Source organism: Dreissena polymorpha, chromosome 9, assembly GCF_020536995.1.
Source record: "Dreissena polymorpha isolate Duluth1 chromosome 9, UMN_Dpol_1.0, whole genome shotgun sequence".
NCBI classification, from domain to species: Eukaryota; Metazoa; Mollusca; class Bivalvia; order Myida; family Dreissenidae; genus Dreissena; species Dreissena polymorpha.
Window position 1 is genome coordinate 30,236,640 of NC_068363.1, and position 18,667 is coordinate 30,255,306.

Sequence of the window (18,667 nt, forward strand, 5' to 3'; positions counted from 1 at the left end):
ATTTTCAATTTTTTAAGTATAAAAAGGGCACATAATTCTGTCAAAATGCATGCCAGAGTTATCTAACTTTGCCTGCCCAGTCCCCTCATGATAGTAAGTGTACCAAGTTTGAATGCAATAGCATTGATACTTTCTGAGAAAAGTGGACCTAAAAGCAAAACTTAACCAAAATGTTCAATTTTCTAAGTATAAAAAGGGCACATAATTCTGTCAAAATGCATGCCAGAGTTATCTAAGTTTGCCTGCCCAGTCCCCTCATAATAGTAAGTACGTGTACCAAGTTTGAATGCAATAGCATTGATACTTTCTGAGAAAAGTGGACCTAAACGCAAAACTTAACCGGACGCCGACACCAACGCCGACGCAGATGCCGACACCAAGGTGATGACAATAGCTCATATTTTTTTTTTAAAAGATGAGCTAAAAATTAGTGTGATCAGGTAAAAGAAACACAAATATACCTGAGGCGTTTTAAGTTTTAGTTATTTTATTTTCGTAATCTTATTTTCAGAGAAATGTTTGTTCATCACAAACTAAAACTATAATCATTTTAGGTCTTCAAACATAATAAGGTAGCATGCACTTAAATAGTGCACTAAATACAGTGGAAGCATTTGTCTAAGCCGGTCATTAACTTGGGAATCATTAATTGTTTATTCAAGATAATTGCTTTCATAAACATAACCACACAATAGGAAAAACAAATCGGAAACAAAACATTGATATAATTCGAGAAAGAGGATTCGTAATTAAGGTTTACTAGTGTAATATGTATTTTATTGACGGCTTTTGGAATACAATAATAGCGTAATGATGCTTAAAATATTTTATTTGTGCGATTTGTCTGGTATAAAACTATACGAATCAAAAAGCGCCAGTCTCTCAAATAAAATAAAAGGGAAAACCACATCACTGCGATAAACTAATTGGTTTGTTTCTCTGATATTTTTATGACGGCATGTTCACACATGTTTAAAAATGAATATTTTGTAAGCCTTGTGCTGTATAAAATAACTAAAGTGCACGTTCTTTTTTATATATATCCGCTATTTCTGCAAAATCGGAAAACATTTTATCGGAATGCGATCTATACAAAAATATAGCATTACCTTTGCCTTATACATAACGAAAACACATTTGACAAAAGAACCTTATTGTATATTTACCTTTTCCCAATATGCGACGTCCACTTAGCTTTAAATATGTCAGCTTCAGGCACGAATGAAGGTCAAATGTAATCTGAGATGCACATTCGTCATTTCCAGGTGAAATTCGTTGGTATTTTAAGTGTTCCCATTCATTGGTGTCAACATTCAACACAATGGCATTAGCCGCGTTATTTTCCCAAATCTTATGAAGGTCAATGATGTTGTTATCGAAGTAGAAGTGACTGAGTTTAAGGGCAATGTCGGAATATCCATTTGCATTAGCTTCTCTCAACCCTGCAAGTATGATTTTATTTAACATTTTGTGACAGGCTGAAAAATGGTTTGTATTCAAAGCATCGCATTCATCCATCATGCTTGATAGCTTTTCCGCACATGATACATCCAGTCCACACAGGAATATAAACACCTGTGATATGTCGAGATAGGCTTTCGGGTGACGGTTAAGGTAGACAGAAATACTACCATCAATAAGATTCATATTGCAGGCGATATGATACGCCGCGAGGAATTCTTGCATGCTCTTGTGGATAAACATAAATGATGACGATGATCGCAGTGTAGAGGCAGTTAGTTTTGCCGATAAAATTCCAGACTTTAGCACAAAGTCCTGTTGTTTTCGTTCATCCATCTTGAATTTCTTCAACTCTGTAATACTAAACACTAGTGAGTTTTCTTTTGCATTTACAAACAACAAATGAAATGCCATTTCAGCAAGGCGATTCAGACGTTCCATATTGGGCTGTATGTATTGAGTACCTCTGAAGCAAGGAGAGGGAGACTGTTCAAATGTACGCATTTCACTGTTCGCTTTCTTAAAAAGACTCTCCAGTAAGAGGATGTATATTTCACACTTAGAGCCTTTAAGTTCTATTCCTTCTGCATATGAGCATACAATTACAGAGAGCATCATGGGTGCTGATATCAACTCGCTGAGCTTTTGATTCCATATGTAACGCTTAAATGCTTTATGTTTTATTTCAAGCTCTGCCTTAGCTACTAAGCGGCTAAGAATAATTCTGCTTAGCTCAAACGGCTCATTTATTCCATCCAGTTGAAACACTGCGTCGATTTCCGAATGCTTAACTTTACCTTCAGCCAATTTCCAAGGCCGTGTTGTTATTAACATCACACATTGGTTGTAAACTGATACCAGTGTCGGTAGGTTGTGATGATCTCCAGACCCGGTCCACTCATCTAGACCATCAAGTAGTACCAAGCAACGTTCACGTTTCATGATCTCATTCACCAGTCTGTACGCCTTCTCACGGTCGTCCTCGGAGTAAATTGAGTCTATAATTTGTTCTTTGATCATGGTATGTACCTCGAATCGTTTTACCAAATTTCTCAATGTAATATAGAATACGAAAATATAATCTTGAAGAGCATCCACATCAGCAAATATATTTGAGCTGTTATTGGTGTGACCAATAGCCTGGCTGTAGCATGACGAGTCACTATCTTCTGAGAAAGAATCGTATGAGCTAGAAATATCAGATTCTTCAGTAGTTTCAAATGATGCCCTAGACTTATCCGAGAGTTCAGTAGTTACAGTGGATGCAGTTGACGTATCCGAGTCGTCGTTAGTTGCAGACGATGCACATGGCATATCCGATTGTTCATAATAAGTTGAGGATGAGCTTAACTTATTTTGATCATCAATTGTTTTTAAATCAGTGTTTTTTGAAGACTCCATATGACTAGACGTGGACTTACACCATTCCAGGGCCAACTTTCCCAAGAATGTTGTTTTACCTGACCCCGCCTCACCTTGAAGAAATATTCGTCGGTTCATTTTGTTATCTGTTTGAAACACATCTTTGTATTTCGTTACCCGTTTGTTCTTTTGTGTAAAGACCCCTTTGTCCTTGCACATTGAGAAAATTTTTGGCGACATATACAGGTCAAGTAATTTTTCATCGACGTTGTCATTCAATGGAGATATAGGCACGTGACTTAAGTTGTCGTTGTAAAACTTCTTCATATCTTTGATCAATTCTAAAATAAGAGCAATTAACTTTATTATACTTATTATTAATTACTATAATTAGTTTAATAAGAATTTCTATAATTATATGTATTAGTAGTAGTAGTACTAGTAGTAGTAGGAGAATTAGTAGAATAAGTAGTATAAGAAGACCTAGTAGAAGTAGAACTAGTGGTAATACTAGTAGTAGTAGTAGTAGTAGTAGAAGTAGTAGAGATAGAAGTAGTAGAACTACTACTACTACAAATACTAGAAGTAGTCGTAGAAGAAGTAGTTGTAGTAGTAGAAATAGACGTAGTAGTAGAAGTAGTAGTAGTAGTGGTGGTAGTAGCAGATGTAGAAGTAGTAGTAGTAGTAGTAGTAGTAGTAGTAGTAATAGTAGTAGTAGTGGTAATAGTAGTAGTAGTAGTAGTAGTAGTAGTAGTAGTAGTAGTAGTAGTTTAGAAGAAGTAGTAGTAGTAGTAGTAGTTGTAGTAGTGGTGGTGGTAGTAGTAGTAGTAGTAGTAGTAGTAGTAGTAGTAGTAGTAGTATAAGTAGTAGTAGTTGTAGTAGTATTTATAGTAGTAGTAGCAGTAGTTAGTTGTGTCCGACACCGAAGCATGATAACCAACATCAAAGTATGACAACCCTGTCATACACTACAGAAAAATATCTGGGTCAGTCAAACTGATGTGTCCCACACATAAGTATGGTGTTTGTCAGTACAAGTGGTGTTAACTTCATGTGTAGTACAGTGTATGTGTCAGTACAATGGATATGAGTGACACGTCGGTATAATGTATGTGCCAGTATAACAGATATGCCCAAAACACTAGTGTAGTGTTTTTGCAAATAAAACGGATAAGTCTAACTGTAGGTAAAAATTATAAGCCTGATACAGCAATTGGATGTCTATGTCAGTATAACGGATTTATTCGATTAAATAGTAGGATACTTGTCTTAGGCTAATGGGTGTTATCAACATAACGCATAATGCTTCTATAGCAGTTGAACGGATTTGACATATCAATTTCCTGGATTGGACTTCTTGGTATTACATGCTTTTTGTAGTGTGCAAATAGCTCATAACAAAAGATTATATAGATTTTGTAAAATTAAACTTGTTTACAAACCTGCTACTCCTCGCTCGTATTTGTCTTGCTCCTTTTCAATCACAGTTCGATTTATGAGGTTGATGCTTTCTTGTGTCTTAATTTCAATGCGTTTTTCTCCTGCCTGTGTCTGGTTTTCAATGCGATCTTTTCCAGCCTGTATTGTAGCCTCTAAGGTATTCAGACCTTCATGTAGGGTCCTTTCAGCCTCTTTGGAAAAACGTTCCCCGGTCTCTTTTGCTTGTGTAAGGGTCTGATTGGCTTCTTTCAACAACTTGCCAAAGTCGTCAAGTGAAAGACGATCATTCTGCAACTACATACAGTATTTGCATTTGTAGACTTTTATCAACACAGTTTCGCATTTTGGTGATATCAAAGTAAATTATTATATAATATGTGTTTGTATATTATACAACAGACCAAGTAGTGAAAAGTTTGCAGGGCAGAAAAACCTATAAACAAGTGTTCCGCAGTCGGAGACATATGCTCCCAAAATAGTGCTTTGAACTAGTGACCACAATTTCAATAGGGGCCATCTACTGTCCAAGGCCATTGCGCATTTGAAGTATCAAGGCAATCGGTCAATTCATTCATGAGTTATTGATCGGAAACAATTTTCATACTTATTGTGACAGTGACCTTGACTTTTGACCTAGTGACCCTCATTTCGTTAGGGGTCATCTACTGTCCAAGGCCGATGCCCATGGGAAGTATCAAGCCGTTCGATTCGTTGACGACTTATTAATCAGAATCGCTTTTTCAACTTTCTGTGCCAGTAACCATGACTTTTGACATAGTGATCAAAATTTCAATAGGGGTCATCAACTGTCCAAGGCCAATGTAAATGTAAAGTATCAAGCCAATCGGTGAATCAGTTGACGAGTTATTGATGGGAAACGATTTCACACTTAGTGTGTAACAGTGACCTTGACCTTTGACCTAGTGACCCCAATTTCAAAAGGGGTTATCTTCTGTCCATGGCCAATACACATGTGAAGTATCAAGTCAATCGGTGAATTGATTGGCAAGTTATTGATCGGAAACGAGTTTCACATTTAGAGTGATAGTGATCTTGTCCTTCGACCTAGTGACCCCAATTTCACTAGGGATCATCTACTGTCCAAGGCCAATGCACATGTAAAGTATCAAGCCAAAATCGGTCAATATGTTGACCAGTTATTGATCAGAAACAATTTTCACATTTAGTGTGATAGTGACCTTGACCTTTGACCTACTGACCCCAATTTCAAGAGGTGTCATTTACTGTTCAAGGTCAATGCACATGTGAAGAATCAAGCCAATCAGTCAATGAGTTATTGATCGGAAACGATTTTCACACTAAGTGTTAGTGACATTGACCTTTGACCTAGTGACCCCAATTTCAATGGGGTCATCTACTGTCCAAGGCCAATGCACCTGTGAAGTATCAAGCCAATCGGTCAATTTTCTGACAAGTTATTGATCGGAAACAATTTTCACATTTAGTGTTTACCTGTTGACTCAAATTTCATTAGCAGTCATCTATTAACCAGGACCAATGCATATGTGAACTATCAAGCAAATTGGTTGATTGGTTGATGAATTATTGATTGGAAACGATTTTCACATTTAGTGTGATAGTGACCTTGACATTTGAACTAGTGACCTCAATTTCCATAGGAATCATCTACTGTCCAAGGCCAATGCACATGTGAAGTATAAAGCCAATGGGTCAATTGGTTGACGAGTTATTAATCGGAAACCACTTAGTGTGATAAGTGACCTTTACCTTTGACATAGTGACCTCTATTTCAATAGGGGTCATCTTCTGCCCAAGGCCAATGCACATCATGTGACATGTGAAGTATCAAGCCCATTGGTCCATTCGTTTACAAGTTATTCATCAGAAACTATTTTCACACAATTGGTCAACTCGTTGATGATTTATTGATCGGTAACAATTTTCACACCTAGTGCAATAGTGACCTCGACCTTTGACAAAGTGATCCAAATTCAATAGGGTCATCTACTATCCAAGGTCAATGCACATGTGATGTATCAAGCCAATTGGTCAATTTGTTGACGAGTTAATTATTGGAAACTATTTTCACACTTATTATGATAGTGACCTTGACCTTTGACCCAGTGACCCCAATTTCAATAAGGGTCATCTACTGTCCATGGCCAAAGCACATGTGAGGTATCAAGCCAATCGGTCTATTCGTTGATGAGTTATTGATCGGAAACGATTGTCACGCTTAGTGTGATAGTGACCTTGACCTTTATGCCCCAGTTTCAATAGGGTTTATCTACTATCAAAGGCCAACGCACATGTGAAGTATCAAGCCAATCGATCAATTGGTAGACAAGTTATTGATTGGAAACGATTTTCACACTTAGTGTGATAGTGACCTTGACCTTTAACATAGTGATCGAAATTTGAATATGGTTCATCTACTGTCCTTTGTCAATGCACATATTTAATATAAAGCCAATCAGTCTTTTCCTTGACGAGTTATTGATCAGAAACGATTTTCACACTTGGTGTGAAAGTGACCTAGACCTTTTACCTAGTGGCCCAAATTAAATAAGGGTTATTTACTGTCCAAGGCCAATGCACATGTGAAGTATCAAGCCAATCGGTTAATTCGTTGAGGAGTTATTAATCAGAAACAATTTTCACACTTAGTGTGATAGTTACATTGACCTTTGACCTAGTGACCCTGATTTCAATAGGGGTTATTTACTATAGCCAAAGCACATGTGAGGTATCAAGCCAATCGGTCTATTCGTTGATGAGTTATTGATCGGAAACGATTGTCACGCTTAGTGTGATAGTGACCTTGACCTTTATGCCCCAGTTTCAATAGGGTTTATCTACTATCAAAGGCCAACGCACATGTGAAGTATCAAGCCAATCGATCAATTGGTAGACAAGTTATTGATTGGAAACGATTTTCACACTTAGTGTGATAGTGACCTTGACCTTTAACATAGTGATCGAAATTTGAATATGGTTCATCTACTGTCCTTTGTCAATGCACATATTTAATATAAAGCCAATCAGTCTTTTCCTTGACGAGTTATTGATCAGAAACGATTTTCACACTTGGTGTGAAAGTGACCTAGACCTTTTACCTAGTGGCCCAAATTAAATAAGGGTTATTTACTGTCCAAGGCCAATGCACATGTGAAGTATCAAGCCAATCGGTTAATTCGTTGAGGAGTTATTAATCAGAAACAATTTTCACACTTAGTGTGATAGTTACATTGACCTTTGACCTAGTGACCCTGATTTCAATAGGGGTTATTTACTATAGCCAACGCACATGTGAAGTATCAAGCCAATCGGTATATTCGTCCACCAGTTATTCATCGAAAACGATTTGCACACTGAGTGTGATAGTGACCTTGACCTTTGACCTTTTGACCCCAATTTCAATAGGGGTCATCTACTATCCAAGGCCAATGCACATATATAGTGCCAAGCCAATCGGTCAATTTATTGAGTTATGGATCGGAAAACGAACTGGTCTACTGACATTCAGACTTCTGTACAGACAGACAGACCGACCGACATCCAGCAAAACAATATACCTCTTCTTCTTGGACAAGGGGAATAAAAATTCCCATATTGACAATTGTTAAATGCATATTGGCGTCCGTTTAAATAAAGCCTTAATTCATTCTTCTAATTATTCACTGTCGTGTTATTATATGATTTCAATATCTCCGTTCAATAATGTGATTTTCAATATATTTTTCCCAAAAGATGGAATATTTCAAAGTCTTTAAGGTGCTTGATTATATTGATATTTGATGAAAGTAAGATTTGCCGTGTCAATTTAGGTCCAATTAACTGGTTCTAGTTCAGTCAACAAGTTTGACTTTATTTCCAGTGATATTCAATCATTGATATTCATTGAATGAATATCACTGGAAATAAAATAAAAATCGTTGACTGAACTAGATGAATTTCATTAAAGCAGTGTTTACAGTGCTCCAGCTAGGATTTTATAAGAGCAGGGTGGCTATTTTGTCACAAGGGAACTTTTGAGCGCGCAGTCTTTTGTCAAATGGGCACTTTCGATTGCGCAGTCGTAGCTGGAATGCTCCCTGTTGCATATTAATTTATATATAATGAATAATTGTTAGAATACATCATTTCCATTATTATTAAACCATGCTTACAGTACAGGCAACGTGTACTTTGACAAACGCCACTCGTTGCAGTGTTCATTTTACGGTGTTCGCTTACCAAACGACCCCCGCGATGGGTGTTCAAATAAAATATTTGCGGGGGCCGTTTTCCATAAGGTGGACACCGCGAATCACCGCGGACCCATAATATCTACCGCAGTGTTCATCGTGTTCGCCAGAAATAAATTATTGAACATTAACATAGGTCGGTACCAATTTGCAGAAAGAATCTACCTTGCGTTTGAATGTTATAGGTGTCGTTTGGTGTCTAAATAATTAACGAAATTACGAACAATCACAATCGATTACCGCATACATGCAAAAATTCCCGTCTCTGTCCATTACCCGATAATCCCGAGATTTCCGATTTCATGCAAATTCTGGTCAATGTTGACGATAAAAGTGTGATAGAAATGCAAAAATCACAAACGTTCGCCATATCTCTAAACTATCAAATGAATTTCTGCATATGTTTCTATTTAAAGATTTGATGAAATAAGCGCCCAATCAGAACAGGTGTATTTTAACATTCGTAAATCACCTGACGCCAAGTGTGCGCGTTCTGTAGAGTTCATGTTCTGTTACAAATTGTAGCCACAAATAAATACATGTATATATGCCCATGATATTTTCATTTTCTTTGTTCTAAACCATAAAAAGCGCGCAAAAATTGGCGTGGGTGTATTTATTTTTGACACAAAATCTTCGTAGCGCAGACAACATTGGGATCTTTTAATTTCAATTAAAAGTTTCGTAGTGAATTTCTTCTCAAGTACCAGGGTAGCTCGCGAATGATTTGGAATTGACATTTCATCTGAATAAAATAAAAATCAAACACGCTGTAACACGCTATATTTAGATTTCATGCAACATGCACAAGTCATTTTCTGGAAATCGGGAAAAATGAAACCCAATTTTGTGAAAACAAAAAGGGCAATTGCATTGATTAATACCATAAAAGTTAATGGTATTGATCATCTCAACACTTAGTTTTAGTTTCCGACTTAACGTACTGCCCGAGTTTAAGTACACATAAAAAATGTGCACATAATATCTACATGTACATGAAGTATATGATTTTATTTTGTAAATGTACATTTAAAACGTGTGAATGACCCTCGCAGAAAGGTGTTTACGGTGGCTGCGCAGCATCGCGGTGATCACGGGTGTTCCCGTTAACGATAGCGTGCAATCGCCGCAATTTCGGGTGTTCGCCGAACACCGCGGTCAGTAGCGTGTCCGCCCCCCGCGAAATGTCACCCATCGGGAAAATTGAACACCGCGGACACGTGTTTTTGTCAAAGTACACATTGCCTGTACTGTATATCAGAGATCTCGCGAGTGGGCGATTTGTTCCCCCATGGAATATTAATTTCGCACATTAATTTCATGAAGGTAAAGTAAGCTCTTCCCCTTTAAATGATTTACTTTGTGCCAGATATTGATTGATTAAAATCAATTTGATGTGGAGGATTGGACTTGGGAGGATTCTCAGTCATAAGTTGCCCCATTTACAGGTCATGCAAATTTGAACATTCAAAAGAAGAGTCTGGAGCTTTAAGACTTCTTAAAATTGTTCATAGATGATGCCTTGATTAATTGCCTTGTGCTGGCTACAAATAACTATGCTTAAGCAAACTTAAATGGTCCATTGATGGGCAGAGGTAACCTAGCACTGGCAATAAATATGGGGCTCATTTACAGGTCAGATTTGGAATATCTGCTTTAAAATGAGATTTTAAATTAATTTTTAATTTAAAACAAATATTTGTAACAAAATATGCATTTTATTTAATGTTGAATTGCTTAAAATTAACATGGAAGTAAAATGATTCTGAACATTACTGGTTTGTTACAATGGAAGCTTATTTCATACACCTGTTCAGGAAAAAAAATAATTAAAAGTACCATCATTATCAACAATCAATGAGAAATAAGAAACATGTAGGTTGTTTACACTTAATATGTCTTATTGTATAAAAAAAAGTGAAGAGTTGATTGAACGCTGAACAGAAACCACTCGTCCTTTAAGTTGCCCCAAAATATATGTAAAACTAAGATCTATGACGCAAATGTACAATTTCTCCCAAGTTATTACCAATTCTCCCTATTTTGGCTTTAGGAAGAAGTAACTTTACCCTAAATGTTGAGCCTAGCTATAACTAGAAATGGCGCGGCAAAGGCCGATGCGTATCCCCACATTTGACCCAGGAGTGCCCCAGGGTTGGTTATGGGGCAATGCATAGTTGAGATTCACCGTATTGTCATAAGAGAAGTTCAGTATCTATTAGAAGTGAATCGGTGTAGAAATGAAGAAGTTATAGTAAAAGGCAATTTTGGGTGGGAGTGGCCTATATGGGTGGGGCGCCTCAGTGTTTGCAATGGGGCCATGCATACTGGGGTTGACCGTATTGTCAATCATAGTTGAGATTGACCGTATTATCATAAGAGAATTTCAGTATCAATTTGAAGTGAATCGGTGTAGAAATGAAGAAATTATAGTAAAAGACAATTTTGGGTGGGTGTGGTCTATGAAGGCGGGATGCCCCAGGGTTGGTAATGGGGCCATGCGTAGTTGAGATTGACCGTATTGTCATAAGAGAGGTTTAGTATCGATTTGAAGTAAATCTGTGCAGAAATGAAGAAGTTAATGTAAAATAACATAAAAAATGAGTGAAAATCTCTGACCCGACCCCGCCCCAACCCCCATAACATTTTACCCAGGGATCAGATCAAAATTCCAAAAAGTGCAGGGTCGCATATATGCTCATAGCAGGGTCTTCCCCAGGCCATTAAAGCGCCCCTTGCCGGGGCGCTTGAATTTCGAAATCAGAGTCCCCGGGGCGCTTGAAATTTTCCGATCAGTGTATTCTTCAGTAAAAGAAAGTGAAGATTGTCCAAAAAAATCAAGGTATCCCTATCAGTGTATCAATATTCCCTGTTTTAAAAGAGCACTCGGTACCTACTTTCACAAGTAATCGCCATAAACACCACATGGGGTAATGGATAATCCACTGATAAGAGAATAGCATGACGCGCGTATCGATTATTCTAGCCACATTACACGGTCATTTAAATGCTGACAAGGCTGTATCTGGTAACTTTCCAGTCGTCAAACTGTGAAGTTCATCGTCCAATCGGTAACGCGAATGCTTATGAGGGCGGGGTTAACTATCGACCATTATTTTTGATTGACGTCGGGCATGAAGTTAGAGTTTATCGCAGCTTGATTAGTAAGAAGTTGTACCATTTGAGTAATATAAACCGGTAATTAGTACAGTACAGAACATTAAAGACGGTTTAGGGCATCATCATCACACCTTTTTACTGTAAACAAGTGTTACCGATGACTCATAATTAATACGAGAAATTAATTGCAAGTGGTAAACAATTAATTATTATAGCGAGTAAGTTGTGCAAATGACTCCCGGTTACAACTATGTGATAACAATTTATTTAATTCCAGTACATGTATATTTCAACATGTCCATTTATAGAACTGATTAACCTCGTTTTTCTGACATTTATTTGACACGTAATGCGCTTTAACAAATTTTCGTTGAATTAATTACGCACACTTGTAAATGTTTCGTCCGTTAATCGATAGTTAGAAGACTGATGATGGCAACCGGCCGTGATCCTCGTGGACAACGTGAATTTCATAAATGATTCCGTCAAAACATTTATTCCACTCGTAAAGTGTTGAAACAAATTATCGTTGAATTTATAACGCAACGGTTAATATTTGTTGAAATCTCAAATGGGAATAATTAAATTTGTAATCCGAAACCCATTCCCGTAAGTCGATGTTAACGCATTTTTAATCCGAAACACACTTCCGAATGTAAATGTAACCAAAACGTTATATATTTTTGCTTCAGATTAGCAGTGCAAATTAATTTTGTGTCAAATCTTTTTCTCAATTAAAAAGAGCGCGAAAATTTTGCAGCATGTACAACGTCGCGTCTATTGCATCCAAATGGCGTGTATTTAGCGTTTTAACAAGCACACAACAGGTCAGGGGATTGACACATATTCAGAGGCAATATTTCATCAAATTTATAAATAGTCACTTAAAAAATGGCAAGGTTTGTGTTAAAGAAATAACTGAAAGCTTTTATCGTAAATATTTACCAGAAAGAGATAGATAAAAACGGAATAAACGGGATTATCGGGTAATAAATAGAAACTTTAAAAATAGTAAGTATACAGTAATAGAGTCGGGTTGAAACGGATGTATTGGGGAATCATTCGAGTCGGGATTTTACTATCTGTGCGGAAAAGTTTTAAAACAATTAAACAATATAAAAAAAATATATTTTTAAATGACTGGGGGATTTTTTTTAAGAGTCATAGCGCAACAAATGACGTCTTTTGACGCTGTTTTTCTTTGAGGTATAACGCACCACAGAACGTGTATTGACACGTAAAATAAATTAAAAAAATCAACGTCGGGAGGGGTGATCCCACCCCCGATCGGCCCCGGGGCGCCTGAAAAAATTCCTGGGGAAGGCACTGCTCATAGCTACCATGTGTGTAAGTTTCAAGGTTCTAGTGCTTATAGTGAAGGAGGAGATAGTGGCCAGGACGGACAGACAAACGGACGGACTGACGGACGGCGGAGATAACCACAATATCCCCACGCTTTTCAAACAGCGTGGGGATAAATATGTCTTAACAAGAGGGCCTGATAGGCCCACACTCGCTCAACTGAGATAACAAGATATTATTAGGACAAATCTTCTGACCAAGTTTCATGATGATCGGAAAATAAATGTGACCTCTAGAGTGTTAACAAGGTTTTACTATAGCCATATAAGGAAAATAGCCCGCCTCTGTTGTGGCCATGTTTTTCAACCAACCGGCATCATTTTTGAACTCATCCAAGATATTATTTGGATGAATCTTCTGACCGAGTTTCATGAAGATCGTACTATAAATGTGGCCTCTAAAGTGTTAACAAGATTTTACTCTAGCCTCATATAGCCATATAAGGAAAAATGCCCCGCCCCTTGGCGGCCATGTTATTCAAGCAAACGAAACCATTTTCGAATTCGTCCAAGATATCATTAAGACAAATCTTCTGACCATATTTCATAAAGATTGGAAATAAATGTGGCCTCTAGAGTGTTAAGAAGGTTTTACTATAGCCATATAAGGAAAAATGCCCCGCCCCCTGGCGGCCATGTTTCTCAACTAACCGGCACCATTTTCGAACACATCCAAGATATTATAGAGACCAATCTTCTGACCAAGTTTCATTAAGATTGGACAATAAATGTGGCCTCTAGAGTGTTAACAATATTTTACTATAGCCATACAAGGAAAAATGCCACGCCCCTTGGCAGCCATGTTTTTAAAGCAAAGGTTACCATTTTTGAAATCATCAAAGATATCAGTGGGACAAATATTCTGAGCAAGTTTCATGACGATCGAAAAATATTTGTGGCCTCTAGAGTGTTAACAAGATTTTAATATAGCCATTTAAGGAAAAATGCCCCGCCCCCTGGCGGCCATGCTTTTCAACCAACCGGCATCATATTCGAACTCGTCCAGGATATTACTGGGATGAATCTTCTGACCAAGTTTCATGAATATCAGACAATAAATGTGGCCACTAGAGTGATAACAAGATTTTACTATAGCCATATTAGGAAAAATGCCCCGCTCCTTGGAAGCCATGTTTTTCAAGCAAACGTAACCATTTTCGAATTAATCCAAGATATTATTGAAACCAATCTTCTGACTAAATTTCATGAAGATTGGACAATAAATGTGGCCTTTAGAGAGTGAACAAGGCAAATGTTGACGTCGCACAACAAGACAACGCACGACGGACAACGGACAAAAGCACTGATGTTCATATTTCCATTAAAAAGAGTTTAAGCGTAATTTTCTAATGACACAATCAAACACCTTGTAGTACACATATTCCTTGCAAGCATTCTTTATATATTAAATATACGTCTTTATATAACAACAAACAACACAAACACAATAAATTTACATCACTGAGTTTCCTGCGCGCTTCTGTCGCTGAGGTATCATGCAATAAGCGGACTGGATCAGCAAGTAGGGTGGTCAGTGTCAGATAGAAGTACTGCAGATCAGCATCTGTAACCTTGCAGTCGGCAGTGTGGCGTACATCTCGGCCTATTTGTCGGACCTAAAGAGAGAAAGGATCGTTGTGATGTTAAAGACCAAGAGAAGCAGCATTGAGGTAAACCTACACACACATGGCCTGTCAGAGTCAAAGTTATTACACGTGATTTAAAAAATGCTTAAATATGAAAAGACTATATTTTTTAATTTTAAATAAGACTTGCATATTTGATACAATGAGAAATAATTGCATGACATACATCGCGTCACAAAACATAGTAATATGATGATTCAGTTAACAAACTAAACTTTGAAAAAAATAATCACATATTCAGCCCATTAGACTGGTATATTTTAAGAATACCTTTTCTAGCGGGCATTTCTTATCAGGTGGAGGCGGTGATAGACATGCGGCGGAGAGGCATGTCTCGAAATGCTTGCAGTTCAACACAATGCTAACCACACCATTGAAGTCAGATTCTTGCACAGATGATACGCTGCTATATCCGTCCGGTGGGAGGTAGCATTTACCGATTTCCCACGGATCCGTCGCCCATAATTCAGCTTTAGTGTTTGCCCAACTAGGACGTTCAAATCTGTGTAACAATGTGATATCTTGTTTCACTTTATCACATGTCTGACATGACTTTCGTTGTTGTGAATTGTGGAAAGAACAGTTATTTCCTTTCCTCTTTTTACACACGTACTGAGTTGAGCACGGTATAAGGTTTTGAATAAAGCATTGTCCACAACTTCTACCAACTATTGTTTGGACGTTTAATAATTCCGTCACAACAAAGTCAGTCAATCCATCCTTTGTCAAACTGAGGGCAATGCACGCTTTGAACCAGTTATTGGTCTGCTTATCGGTGAAGATGTTGGTGTCAGCAGCCATCCCCAGGAGACTAAATGAACCATTTAGTAGAGAGTTAGTTTGTGGACAACCGAGGAGTAGATGGTATTATGGCACGTCATAAATGTTCTTGTCTGTGAGCATCCTCTGATCATGTTATCTTGGTTGCTTTATTTGTCCTATAATTAAATAAGTATATTTTACAAAACTTATATCGTCTGTTCAAAGAATAAAACCAACTGAAACGTAAGGCATATCATTCTTAATTTTCTTAACTAGATAAATAACTAAAGTTTAGTTAATAAACAATAATTTCCAACACTAGAGGTGGTGGGGTTATCAGAGGAAATTGATGTAACAATCCCGAATAAATAAACACGTGGAACAGAAGGCTTGAAGGCCACCGGTGTAGTCCAGGATGACGCCTTGGCCAGGTGCCAGTCAGGTGTTCCCTGAAGCTCCTGGATAGAAGCACTTTAGACGGCCCAGGAATGCACTATACTTTTTTCAAATTAAAAAATATTCTTTTTTCAATTTTCTGTCTATCCATTATCCTCTTTTCATATGCTCATTGCTGGAAACAACAACCACGAAAACTTAATACATACTATCATCCAATCAAATAGCTTATTGCCATTATTGTTCACCTTGGCTGAATAAGGGCATATCAGTCCATAGATTAAGACCCTAGTCTTATTTCAGTAATAAGTAACATGAGCTGATTGTTATTTACTGTTTCCGTAAAGGATCGGATTTTAATTTGTAAGAAATATGCGACTGTAACTAATTCCATTTATAATACAACACATCAACACAGAAATACAATTACTATACGACAATCAGAACTTTAAATATAGATTATCCATTTGTTGATATTCTAGATTTAATGCGTACGTCTACGCTCTTTGATGCTGAAGTTACCGCGCGCTTACTTAAGAAGGGTTTACACAGAAATGATCTGGGACAGAAGAAAGTTTAACACATACAAAACGATATGATACAATAACATATTAAATAAACGATTCATCACAATACTTAATACAAGTTCGGTTATTTACTTAACGAAATGCAAACGTGCATCACTAAATAGTTTATTTATATTTTTTTTTGTTACACAATAAAATTTAATAATATACGTGAGCTCATAATGCGAAGCACGCAATCAACAATACTGTTGACTAGTTATAACATTTTTAAGGAGGTGAACATGCTCAATATATCTATATAAATACACAAACCTAAGCGTGAACAAGGGAGAAACTGTATTTAAATAAGTCTATATTATAGACATGCCCCTAAAAATTAAAAAAAAAGTCCCATAACTTCTGCAATTTCAGTAAGTGTAACTATAGATTGTTTCACAAACATAAATGTTAATGTTAATTCTGTTGACATAAAATGTACGTTTGCAACAAGTTCGATTTAACTCAATCAAGCATGTGCATTTTACATTACAATGTACCGGCGTTGTTTAGAACTATTTTGTTCCATAACATAGGCTTAACATATATCAGGGGTGTGATTGAGGCAAAGTCAGAGGGGAGGAAAATTATGTTGACTGATATTGACTATGCGAATGGCGCGCATAACGAAATGACAAACATAAAAACAGACATTAAAATAAACAACTTTTTGAACTTCATAACAATATTTCTTTATAAAAACCTGTTAAACTTCACATTTAACATACTGAGGATGCAAAGTAAACTGTTAAGTAAGTATTTAGTGTGATCAATAGCAGAAGTTTTTCAATGTATTGAATTACAGTTAATAGACTAAATATAAACAAACACACTTGAGTGTTCTTCTGGTGTTAATGATGTATTAACTGAGTTAACTTAATATACTTAATTATTTAATTTGTTTACCTTTCAATATCTTGCATTTCACATCTTCAATCAGTTCAAAGCTATTTCAGTTAACTGAACAGCGTGACAAACATAATAAAGCAGAATATGCATATGAATCTGATTATACACAGACCCACAGACATATAAAAATCAAAACATGTTTGTCTATTTCCATGTTCGAACGATACTCTTCTAAATTGTTTTACTTCTCGAATAGACTAAACTCCAATTTGCAAACACTGGTTTCCGTGACACAAATTCAGTGGGCACATTTCTTAACAAAATATGTGTTGCTTGTATCTAAAACGTGGTCTTTTTTTGACAAACACATTTCATTATTCCTATCAGACTAGGTGATTTCAGTCGTTTATTCGATTGCTATTTGTTATTTCAATAATCTTAATTTTCTCTTCACAACGGCGCCATTTGCAAACAAATCACAGAGCGCATTTTAAGAACACGATTTTAATTGGAAGATTGGGAAACGACAGCCAATTATATGGCTCGCTTTAAAAATGCTTAGGAAGAATCTACCAGTGTAAAATGCGGAGAGATTTCGCAGGCCGCGGATATTTCTGGCCGCTTATGAAATATGTCCGCGGAATCGGTGGTAGCCCCTATCCCCCACATTTTTTAAAACGAATTTACGCAAATCTCAGAAGTGACATCTGGGACAACCTGATCCGCGGAAATCCGCGGAAAAATCACACCCCTGTATATCTATTTAAATTTGGTCGTATTTAAATCTGATGAAACAACTTCTTAGATCAGCAGTTATACGACAAATACCACAGATTTTACAGATAATTCGGTTATTTGATCATGGGCTGAATATGAATTTAATTACACAAACACAAATTGCAATCCAATCTTACAATAAGCTATTGTAAACTACCTTTGCAATTGATCATGTTTATGAATGTATACTATGCAAATCCTACAGCGTCCCCGCTTTCGATTAGAAGTGTCACACAATCACAATAGTTTCATCATTTGAGATTTTTTCTGAACATAATCTTCTGTCGTGATACTAATGACGTTATTGATAAAAGCAGCTCTATTGAGAGGTAAGTGGAAACATATATCAGGGTTTTGTTATCAAATATATTATCAGCCTTATTATTTTTCCAAGTACAGAGCGAAACTCAACACACGTATATATGACTGCCTGTTCTTACAAAAGAAAGAAGTTATGCTAAGATAGCAGAATAATCGATAATGTTTTAATGCACTTTTGTATTGGTCGTTACCGCCCGTTATTGATTAACTATCACTGGTCGTTGATTTTCACGCTCACAGGGCTATGTAATAATGATTGAGCAATTTGAACTTACAATATATTTTGATTAGTACATAAAAGTAGTAGTAGTTCAAAACGAAGCAGTAGCAATAATGGTAGTATACAACTAATAGTAATAGTAGTAGTAGTAATAGAAGTA

General features: G+C 36.8%; 3 protein-coding genes across 7 annotated transcripts in view; 1 reads left to right on the forward strand and 2 right to left on the reverse strand.

The window, feature by feature from the left end:
• LOC127845104 (uncharacterized) overlaps nt 1–18,667 on the forward strand; it is a 443,587-nt gene that overhangs the window by 336,461 nt on the left and 88,459 nt on the right.
• LOC127845103 (uncharacterized) overlaps nt 1–18,667 on the reverse strand; it is a 365,628-nt gene that overhangs the window by 157,817 nt on the left and 189,144 nt on the right. For 3 of the 6 annotated variants that reach the window (XM_052375808.1, XM_052375809.1, XM_052375807.1), the window contains exons 2-5: nt 14,890–15,557; nt 14,431–14,589; nt 4,266–4,557; nt 1,167–3,164 (exon numbers count right to left, since the gene is read on the reverse strand). In XM_052375808.1, the coding sequence (XP_052231768.1) occupies nt 1,167–3,164; nt 4,266–4,557; nt 14,431–14,589; nt 14,890–15,420 (2,980 nt within the window). In that variant the 5' untranslated portion in view covers nt 15,421–15,557. Of the gene's footprint in view, nt 1–1,166; nt 3,165–4,265; nt 4,558–14,430; nt 14,590–14,889; nt 15,558–15,757; nt 15,953–18,667 lie in introns of those variants that run through there. The other 3 variants (XM_052375806.1, XM_052375810.1, XM_052375811.1) reach the window with 2 other exon arrangements.
• LOC127845106 (uncharacterized) overlaps nt 1–18,667 on the reverse strand; it is a 271,505-nt gene that overhangs the window by 9,011 nt on the left and 243,827 nt on the right. The window lies entirely within an intron of this gene.